This window comes from Metopolophium dirhodum, chromosome 3 (genome assembly GCF_019925205.1).
Source record: "Metopolophium dirhodum isolate CAU chromosome 3, ASM1992520v1, whole genome shotgun sequence".
Taxonomy (NCBI): Eukaryota; Metazoa; Arthropoda; class Insecta; order Hemiptera; family Aphididae; genus Metopolophium; species Metopolophium dirhodum.
The window spans coordinates 38,018,116-38,029,886 of record NC_083562.1 but is presented as its reverse complement, the minus strand read 5'-3'; the positions used below and the strand labels follow the sequence as shown (position 1 = coordinate 38,029,886).

At 30.0% G+C, this 11,771-nt stretch overlaps 1 protein-coding gene across 3 annotated transcripts; it reads right to left on the bottom strand.

Moving 5' to 3' along the window:
- Positions 1 to 394: 394 nt before the first annotated feature.
- Positions 395 to 11,015, bottom strand: LOC132941648 (uncharacterized). Of its 3 annotated transcripts, XM_061009791.1 has the most exons (9): positions 10,869 to 11,015; positions 5,523 to 5,724; positions 5,095 to 5,121; positions 4,783 to 4,945; positions 2,931 to 3,088; positions 2,126 to 2,255; positions 1,873 to 1,990; positions 1,406 to 1,469; positions 446 to 563 (listed from the first exon to the last, which is right to left on the bottom strand). In XM_061009791.1, exons 3-8 carry the CDS (start codon positions 5,117 to 5,119, stop codon positions 1,419 to 1,421), a joined length of 645 nt encoding a protein of 214 aa, XP_060865774.1. In that variant the 5' UTR covers positions 5,120 to 5,121; positions 5,523 to 5,724; positions 10,869 to 11,015; the 3' UTR covers positions 446 to 563; positions 1,406 to 1,418. The 3 variants fall into 3 exon arrangements, with proteins under 3 accessions (XP_060865775.1, XP_060865774.1, XP_060865773.1); XM_061009790.1 differs by lacking the exon at positions 10,869 to 11,015 and having other exon boundaries at positions 5,523 to 5,949; XM_061009792.1 differs by lacking the exons at positions 1,406 to 1,469; positions 10,869 to 11,015 and having other exon boundaries at positions 395 to 563; positions 5,523 to 5,948.
- Between the last annotated feature and the right edge of the window lie 756 nt (positions 11,016 to 11,771).

Below are 11,771 nucleotides of genomic sequence, written 5' to 3'. Positions count from 1 at the left end.
GGGTATGAGCAGAGTAGTAGATTAACATTTTTCAGGGTAGCCCTATGTTAGGTATAAGATATACATTGCCACATTGGAATAAACAAATACAAACGTATGCTGTCATTAAACAAAAAATGTTTTGTTCTTTGGTTAGTTAAAATTATGTATAAAACAATATTCCAAATAAAATTGGTTTTTTTTCAAGAAAACGGTTATATAACTTTTAAAGATAACCTTATTGCATATTATTATGATTGTTATATCGATTCATGATGGCTCGTTATACACGTAGACAATTTCAAACAAACTTATACGTCTTGTTGAATTGATTGCAATCAATATTTATCTAATATAGGTAGGTATAATGTAATCAAAAAAAAAAAAAAACAATAATTTATTTAAGTAAGTTTATTATTTAAGCGAATTAAGTATTCTTTTATAAAATGGAAAAAAAAATGATAAGTAATAGTATAAATTTTAAAAGCTGTGGCTTCCAGACGCCATGGAAAATTCGGAATTTTTGGTTTGGACTGTACATCGCATCACAATGGTCCAAAAATTAATAGCTCATCGCATAGTTTCTGCAATGAAATAAAACGTTGGTTTAAAACGGTTATTAAGTAATTAAGGTTAGGATGTTTATGAACATTGCTCATTTTATAATGTCGTATTTAATTTATTGTTTTAAGGCTATAAGCGCATATTTAATAATTAAAAAGCGAGTTGTTGCGAGTATTTGCATGAATTTTTTTTAGAGTTTTTAAGGTCATAAACATCCTTACCATACGGCATATTATATCACTTAACACTGTTATTGTACTAACTAATATATTACAAAATGATGGTTTTATATTATGATATAGCAACGAAATAAAACAATTTGAATATATAATATGTACAATTGGTAAAAAAAATTTTACTGCCCAACAAAACAAAGCGTAAACCACAATATACATCTCGCATCCATCCGACTTACAACAATCGATCGGCCGACTGCCACCGATCAGTGGAAGAAACCTGTTGTTCATAATTAAGCGAAACAATCGATAATAGGTACCTCTTACTCTTCAGTCCTCACACGATGGATACAAACAATAATGTATATCGTATTAAAAAACTGTCAAGCTATTATCCTAATAGTAATTAGTATAAGTGTACAAATCCTATTAAAGGATAAACATTAATAATAAAGTAAAGTATCACACTACATGCAATCATTAATACACACATATTATTATTATTATTATTATTATATTATATTTGTACAAAAACCAAATGTCCAACCACTTGTTTACAATCGATTGGGGCTCATTTTTTCACTTATGAAATTTAGGTAGCCAGGTAGGTAATATAATATTTTTATTGGAATTGTATGGTACATATTAAAATATACAATATACATATAAGCCATAAAGGTACATACCTATAATATATGTTTATGTTTTTGTTGTACAGCGGTTCTCAAAATTTTTACATTCGCGTACCACCTACACAGTTTGAAAATTGTCATGTACTACTTGACCAAATAACGTTTTTTTTTTTGTTTATCAAAAATGTATACTTTATATTATTACATGTATGGAATTTTATTTTATTAGGAACTACAAAATTATGATATGACATAAGCATTTAATGCATAAAAAAATGCACTGTTATTATTTATATTGTTATTGATATCAAATAAACCAAATAATATTTAATGTGAATAATGATCGATTTCATTTTTTTTATAAAAGGAGATTTCATTAGCGTACCACCAATGAGGTTTCCGAGTACCACAGTTTGAGAGACGCTGTATTATAATATATACGTTTTGAAAACAATGAATTCGGATGTAAGTACCTAATTTGTGTGAATTATTATTGTTAGTAGCTATACAAGTATACTGACCGACAACATCGATATGGGCCACATGTAGCTGAGCACTTGGCGAGAAAACTTTTCGGTCTTCGGTCCGCATTGTTTACGAATTTCCGTGGTCAATTCACGCCAATAACAGCTGACAACTCTGTCGAAAATCATTCCCGATGAATCGACAAAATACGATAAAATAAAAATATTCATTTCGCGGCACAAAATAAGCGCCGTGTGTATTATTTAAATATTATATTGTTATAATATTATACAACAAACTAAGACTCACTTGCACTTGCTACGGGCAGTCATGTCGTCTATTGATTGTCCGTATTGCATCTCAGCGTCGTCCGCAAAATCCTCCCAATCATCGTCGGCCTCTAACAATGCTTTTGTGCAAGACATGTGTTCTCTAAATTCTGCAATGATAACGATATGTATGGTGAAGAAATTTAATTTAGCACTCCTATAATAAGGTAAGATATAATTACGTAAGATGGGCTACTAACTGCGTTTATCATATTTTTACATCGTAGGTATATTATAACGAAATTACTATGAAAACTCCGTCCAAGATTTATTTTTAAGAAACGTAGGTACCTATACAGGTTACCTATGTTATATTTATACGTTACATTGGAACAACGATATAGAACCGTTCTATCGAACACTGTTGTGTAATGCTAATTTGTTATGTTACCAATAGTAATTCTATTTACTTGTCCCATCCGACACATCAAAGTATAACTATAATATAATTAGTAAAGTGAACCCTATTGGGGGGGGGGGGGCAGGGGGTGCGTTTTTATACGACTACATAGGTAGTCCGAATATCCATAGTCGATGTCGCCTGTCAATAAAGTGGGCACAGAACTGGCATGATATACAATACATTTCTAACATAATATTATAATTATACCTGCGTACAACGAAAACACAATGCTGCAATATTTTATTTTATAACTGTACATAATTTCAATAAATCTGTATTACGATATTATCTTGTATTCAAATATATTATATATTATATTTCGGGTTTTTCTATTATTCTTATTTTTTTAACTATATTATTATTTTGAACGTGTATACTATACCTTTCTTGTAAGGCCGGTTTTTGTCGCAGAAGGTTTCTGCGCTCTCGGTCAGTGGTACATAAGCCAAGAAGATATTTCGCATGAATGGGGTCATATGCCTATAACAACTATCGAAGTACGTCCGCACACACTTGATGTGGCGTTCCACGATGTAGTTCCTGTGTTTGACAAATCGAAAACACAAAATTATAAACTAACAATACAATATGATAATATGCATTAATAATATTATGATAACTATTATACAGGTATAGGTCAGGGGCGGACTGCAGGCTCGAATGGCCGGGTGGCCGATCTTTTTGTAGTGAGATTTATTGTGGCCTTCAAGCAATTCTCGGCAGAAGGCCCGATATGTAAAAACTGCTGGTTGGCCTGTAACCCAGTCCACCCCTGAGGTAGGTACTTATATATTATAATTTATAAGTTGTAAAAAAAAAAGATTAGTGAAAATGATTCTTAGACGACTAGTCCAACAGTAGCGATTGCACCGTATAACAATTTTATTATAACTTTGCCCGGCCACTCCTGTAACAAGAGTTATATCGGCTGCATTTTATAATGACACACTACTACATAACTATACTACGGTGGCGTCATTTTGGGGAGGGGGGATCAGGGTGGACAGTCCCCCCTGTCATTAGTGGGACGGGTATGGGCTAGTTTTGGGCCTTCATCTAGTATAGCTAATAGGTAATATATTTAAGTATCCTTCTACATAAGTGTTAATTATTTAGTTATTGTTATCTCTCAAAAAAATGGGTTACACATGGTTGAAACATATAGGTTATTGCATATCGACTCGGATTGTTATCATCAGGAAAAAAATGGCTGCGTAAAGGGATATCACAACTATCAATTTTTCTTATCATCAAAAATACGCTGACAACAGCTTGTCAAAATTTCGCGCATACATACTTGATTATTATTGGCTCCCTTTACGCTGCCGTTTTTGTTTTTATCATAAAATATTTTATTGAGAAGGGGTATATATGCTATAACCTTATATGTTTCAACCACAGGGTTACTTATGCTTATGATAGTAACCTTGATACTAACTAGTAAGTATAAAATTATATAAGAAGGCTATTTGTATTGAGATAAAAATGCAATTGGAATGTAATGTAATGTAATTGTTAGCGAGCGGTATTTTTTCAGTTTTATTTTGGGCCGGTCAAAAATTTTGCCCTCCCCCCTCCCTCTCAAAAACTGAAATGACGCAACTACTATACTATACTTTTTAAATGAATATACTATAGACACACAATCATTATTTATTTACTATACGAAACATTATTGGCATATATACAAATAAGCAACCCTGCAGCTATTAGTGCAATAATAATGTTCCATTATTGATGCTCCAGCTAGTTATCTAGATTTACGATTTATGAGTATCGCATATTATATGAATATAATATGATAATGATATGATATAATAATAATAATATGATAATATAATAATAATATGATGAATATATGATGTAGCTATATCATATTCATATTTGCGATACTCATAAATCGTTACCAACGACTTAAGCTTAACGTACCTACCTATATAAACATAGTTTTGTCTAATTAGCATTTTAAAAAAAATTTCAACTCCGACATTAAAACTAATTAAACATAGGTAGGTATCGTAAGTTTTTAGGTACCAACTTCCGTGAATATTTACAAGATATTTACATTAACCTAACTACTAACGTCTGATATTACACCTAACGTCCTTAAGACTGATCTAACTTAACTAATTCTAGTTATTTTATTACAGAAAATTCCCCATCTCTGAATTTTTTATGAATTATAATATATTGTACGTGGTACTATTCTAATTACTATTCAAATTTATACTTACGGGCAATAGTGGTAGTCTGTATATTCGTAATCGTCGCTGTTTTGAGAAATAATTTGGAGCAAGTCTGTCATCTTCGGTACTCTACTGCAGTTGCCCATTGATTTGGTATCTTCGCAGATCCATTCTACCGCAATCTGAGATTGAGCCAACGTCGCCAATGTAGCTACAACAAGTATAATAACAATATAACATTATAGACGCACGAGAAACGAATTTCAAATTCGACCATATACCTAATATATGGTTGTGTTATAGTTTGACAAAAATAATAATAAGGTGTAGGTATATATATTTTAAGAAAATGCTACTTACCGATTAAGAAGAAGAATTTCAGCATATCTGTAAAAATATGATTTATAATATTATTTAGAATCGTTTTTTTTTTTTTTTTATCGCTTATGAGTTTTTACGTCTTAATATTATAATTAAAATGTGAAAAATCATTTTTACCTACTAAGATGCTACATTAATATAGAAATTGAGTTATGTAAATCTAAAACATTATAAATTTGTAACCAATTTACCAATCGATATAGTTTAAAAACGGTTTAGAATATATGTCAATACGAAACGGTCGATTTTTTTTTTTTTGTTAACAAATAAAGATATCATCGTTGACGACCAACAATTTAATTTACTAATCGATATCGACACATTAAGACGTTAACAAAACTCATAAGCTAATGAAACTAATAATTATAATAACTTGACAAAATATAACAAAGTATTATGTTACTTACTGATGATCAATGCAGTGACCTGTAATAACTGAAAATAATTATCTGCTGAACAAGTCCGTATCGATCTTACCCTTCGAATGCTCGTGACCAAAATGATTCCAATGGTGTTAGTTTGCCCCGGCTGGTTTTATATTCACCGGGTAGGTATCCAACAGATCGATGGGGTGGGGCAAATCGGTTTATTATTCGTCGAGGCAGGATCCTTTAAACGAAACTATTATTATTATTATTATTATTATTATTATGGACACGTCGTCGTGCGGGTCGTGTGGGGCGTATTTTTGTAATCGGATTTCTGTGCATTTTGTCGGATAACCATAATATTATAGCATCCCGTTATTTCAACTACACGAATAGAAGTATTCGGGTACCAAAAAGCGATATTTAAAATTATTCAATTCAAGTATACCAACATCGATATAATATAGCAATAACGTTGTGGCATAAAACTAAAAAGGTTGACTATATTCTAATATTAATAAATGCATATATTATTTTATATTTATTTTTATTTTTTATTCATATGAATTAACGCCCTTCGGATTTTTTACAAACAAGATATAAAATAGGACATATTATATGTATACTATATAGTAAATTAATGATATTAATAGTAAAGTAACAATATTAATCAAATGTTTTAATACCTATCGTTATTTACTGATATTGCTATTTGTTTCGGCATTCAGTAATATATAATAGACAGATATTTTGTTACAAATAAAAATCAGTTTGTACTTAAATAAAAATAGACATTTTTGGCAAAATAGAAATGCTACTAAGAGGACGCGACCCATCCATTTTTTGTTTCCGTCTTACACACGTACGGCATTTATACCAGTTTCTTAATTACAAATTTGTAATGATACATTTTTTAACCATACACATTTTTACAGAATATAAATTATTACTAATTTCTGATAATATATTTTTTAATTGTAAGCGAAAAACAGCAAAACCAATACTTTTAAACACATCAATATAAATATATGGTCAGTTCTTAAGTCTGAAAAATATTTATTTAGTAAACAAAAGCCATAGACGTAATTTACGTATGCATAAAAAATATTTAGGTAGACATGCATACAAAATTATACCCAGGCCGCAATTTATGTATGTATAAAATATACCCTGGCCAAAATTTACATAAAAATTTAAAATTGGACACAATTACAGTGACCTTTGATATTAGAGTGACCTAGCATCATACTTTTAGGTGTAATAACATTATATTCTATGCTTATCGGCATTTTTTGGTATTTTCATTTTCAAGCAATATATGGATTGTGAAATATTAAAAATTCTCATATCTCGAATGAAAATTAAATTGTCGAATAAAAGCCGACGCTTAAGCTGTAGGTACATATATTACAATGTTCTTATCTAAATCTTTGATAATAGGTCATTTCACTCGAGTAACTATCAAAACTAACAGCACACTATTGAAACTATAGTAGACGAAAATTGTTTGATGTATGTTTAATTTTAGAGTGATTGACCTATTAAAAAAATTAGAAGTTAGAATATTATCTAATGAATATACTATAGGTTTTTTTGTATATTTTAATTTCAAAACGAGTTATGATAATTTTAAATTATACAGATCATTTACAATTATTATAAAATGTTCATAACAGTCATAACTAACTTTGAAATTAAAATATAAGAAAAACCTATGGCATCCACTAGATAATATTCTAACTTATACATTTGGTAATAGTTAAATTCACTCTCATATTAATATTATAACAGAGTTCAATGAATTATTCAGAACGCACATTGTACTTTGTACGGCAGAGACAACGCATGCGCGTGTGGCGTCCCCTAAGAGGAAGCAACAAGAACATTTTGCCGTCTCCGTCTTACAAGTTTGTAACAGAGTAAATTTACGTTCATTAGGCCACGTTTATCTCCGTTAGTTTGAAAATTAGAGTGATTTGACCTATTACGAAACTTAATGGCAAGAACATTTTCTTTGTTTGTATTTGGATTTTTTACGATAGTCAAATTTTTTAGCTAGTTTTGCTTATATAATATAGCTTAAATTAAAAATGCTCATAACTTCTTAAAAACTTAACTATATCGTAAAAAACCCACTTATAAACGCAGATAATGTTCTTACCATCGAGTTTCATAATAGGTCGATTCACTCTTATTTTAATAATAATCAAGCTAAACTCGATCTGCCGAGCGTAAATTGTCTATCTTATGTAAGACGGACACAGCAAATGCCTACGTGATGTAACGTTCACTTAATAAAATATAATATTGTGTTACGAGTGTTACAACCTTCATATCATTGTAACCACACACAGTCACTGGAACGCTTTAATAGTCAACAGGAAACAGTATTATATTAATATAGCAAATTCCGTACGAGAAAATAGTGGACATTGTGTAGAGGTGCGTGGACGTGCCGAAATCACATTTTTGGACGAGGAAAAAAATTTACCCTTAGAGAGTTGCACACAATACACGGTTGGTAGCAGTGTGGGCTACACGTTAAATAAAAGACATCGACACGTCGCATCTGCCTACGTATAAACGAACCCCAAACCCAAACCCAAACCCTCTTTGTTACCGTCGCCGTCGTCGTCTTCGTAGTTGGCGTCGGCCGAACAACAGGTGGTCCGTAGCTGTATTTATAATATTATTATTGTCCCCTAAATTTCATGGTGAATACGTATATGTAATAACAATGTAAGGAATGTGGTGGACATGTGGTGCCTGCAAGGCGGCGACGACGACGGCGACGTTATTATAGTGTGCACGTGTGATCGTAAATAAACAGGTTTTTATCGTTGCAGGGGTGTGTCAAGGGACTTATTATTTATGGGTTGGTTTCATACTATTATACTCGCGCGTTAGTGCGTTACTATAACATTTAGAGGACCTTCAAAAATGTGTCTACAGCAATCGAAAAAATATATTGAAAATACAATAATATGTTGGGAACGATTTTGGTTTTTTTGTATATTTAAAGACATATTACGTGATAATATGAATAGTTCTACTTTTGACGAAATTAGATATTTTAACAGAACGGTTTTAGTTATTACGTTGTAAATAAAAATATTATATTAATCATAGAAACTCGAAACTTTTCATCACAATAATATTATATTATTATTTTCTATACACAGTGAAATGTTCAAAATATTTGAATTAATTTTAAGCTGACTTCACCGCACGAACCTCTATATTCAGGCTAATCTACGGTACGCCGTGGTATTGACTTAAAATAATAATAATAATAATAATGTACCTATACGATAATATAATAATATAATAATATGATAATAAATAATTATACAATATAATATGCGATTAAATTATTATAAACGGAATGTGATTATATTATATCGTTATAGACTGTATACTACTATAGTAATATATAGTATATGACGTGGGTTTTTACTTAAAACTAACGCAAGATAGTTTGGATAAGGGGTGCAAATGTACGATATTATTCGACAGCCATGGAATGCCGGAGAAAGTCTCAAGGTTTTAATTTTTTTTTTAACACGAGGTTAAGTATATATTTTTATTGAAACCGAATATTTTAATTTTAAATCAAAATCATAATGTTACTATTGCTGCCAATACAATTCAATAAACTATCGTTGAATGATATCATATTGATTAGTTATACGGTCAAATATAAAGGATAATATTGTTATATTCCGTTTTTTGATTTGACCATCGATATTTTGAGAAAATACAGACCTATAAATGTACACGCGGGATCCGCTTTCAAAAATAGTGGTGAAATGTGTGGATTTAAGCATGTGGGCATCGTTTTTAAAAATAAAAATGTTAGATATAAAATAAAATAATTAATTAAGCCGCAGTGATCTAAATGGACCAGAACACACCGGAACCAGGAACAGTGATCCGGTTCGTCGTGTTGAAATTTACTACACCGTTTCCATTCGTGAAAATCTTTATTTTTTTAATAGATACATTTTAGGCGATTTGATTTGGTTTTCTTTTTTTGTTCTTAAGTCTAGTGCACAGAATGAACAATGTGGTGACTTAGAACCTCTGTCTAATATTGTTATGTATTAGTTTTAGCAAATTTAGCTTTTAAAATTTCAAAAACAATGATTTCTATAATAATATATTGACATAGTTGTAATAAATAATAATATTGTTTGAATAGAATCTATATGAATATACAATGTAAATAGACAAAGTCGTAAATATCAGGCTAATAAATAAAAATAAATAAATTCTATAATTTTTTTTAACTTTTTGGCGACTTCTGTACTAAAAATTGATCGCGTCAACTAAAATTATCTATTTTAATCAACTAATAGTTACTAAAATATTTCATTAAGACAAATATGATGCTCGTTCTAAGTTCTAAAAACTGTCTCAACCGTACCACAAAATAAATTAATAAATAAATAATAATATAAAAAATTAACCACAATTTACAAATAATCATAGAAAAGAAGGTACAGGTAGTAGGTACAAAATATATAACATACATTAATTACATAATATAAACCTAAAAAAGTAATTCCTACCAACTCCATTAAAGTATGTGACATTTGTACATACGTATTACGTTCTGATAAATTATACCACTGAATCAACGTGCCTAACTATATCACTGAAAAAATAAATATAATGCTACCATAATATTAATCATCAAAGGTGAAGGTGAATAGTAAATGTACGTTATATAGGTACACATCAAACGAGGAACACATTTTCAAACACAAAAACTGTAAAGTGAATATACCTGCAGTCAAATTATCAAAATTATTAACGGCCTAGTGAAATAAATGCCGTGGCGTACTTTATAATATTATGTAATATAAATACAATCATCTTAAGGCACGAATATTTTTGCAATTTTTTGAAAATATTAAACAAATATATTTAGCATTTTTTTTGGGCCACTGAAATCTTCTCCAGCTGCAGGGCTGAAGTTACCTCCAGTCCGCCATCCAATAAATAATTTCAATGCATATTATAACATTATTGCCTATATATAGGTGCCAATTTTATAATTAATACGATATCACACCTATGACATATTATGTATAATTTTTATACTTTAAGTGCGGGTGGCACTGCAGCTTCGGGTTGTTCTTTCAATAGTTATACAACAGTCAAATACATTTGTAGGTATAGTAGGTACTTCTGTATAGTTCTATATAGTTACCTACAAACTAATTTAACGGTTGAATACCGATGAAAATGCTTATAAATTATAATTTTAATACGTATGTTGATCCTATATTTTTTTTTTTTTAATTTTAAACTCATTAATACCTTTGAGGACCTACTACCCGAAATAATAATATATATACACTATAGTTGTAGTCACCTAACCTTATAAAGTATTGACTTTATTTAGGTATTGTATCAAAGAACCATACTCCTTGTTCTAGAGCATGATGCGTACTTGACATCGTTGCAGATGTTCGTCGTAATATAGAAGATTTTTATTATGACTTATGCGTATTACCTACAAAAATAAATAGGTAGGTATTAAACAATAATTTATAATAATTGCTAAAAAATACGAGAATACAATTATTATTTTCTACAGCTTTCAATTCGACTGTTGGCGGACTCTAGTCACTATGGACCAGTATATACTGGTACCAGTTTTATGTCCTAATGTATTAGTATTAACTTTGATTTAACTATTACTGTTTACATCCTACGACACGATATTATTATATTATACATTTACATAGTCAACAACGAGTTAATTTTTTAAGGGCTATTAATTACCTATTGTAATCCTAAGAATATTTTTTTAAGAACTTAAAACTCTATAGAAAATAGTAAATAGGTACCTACGTAATTTTGGCATTTAAAAATATGAAATTATCTGTAATGGTATATTGTTGTATGTTGTGTGGTAGTATGTCTTCACATATGAGCACGTATTTGGTAGTTTTTGAAAACAACACGTTTCGTGAAAGTTAATGGTCTCTGACTATATGGTACGTTTATTGATATGAATATTCAATATAATGCGGAAACAGCTAAAGTCAATTCTCTGATAGAAATTTTCTAAGATAAAATTATTATCAATTTCTTATACGTCATATTATAAATCTTACAGTTCTCAACAATTTTCAAAACTGCAATAGTATGTAAATAACATTGACAGACGCCGTCTAAGTGCCTGCCTATATAATGTAATAACTGAAAGGACTTCATCCGTTATTCAAGAGGCTTGATATGGACTATTTTAATGAAATTTTGAGAAGAATTATTAAA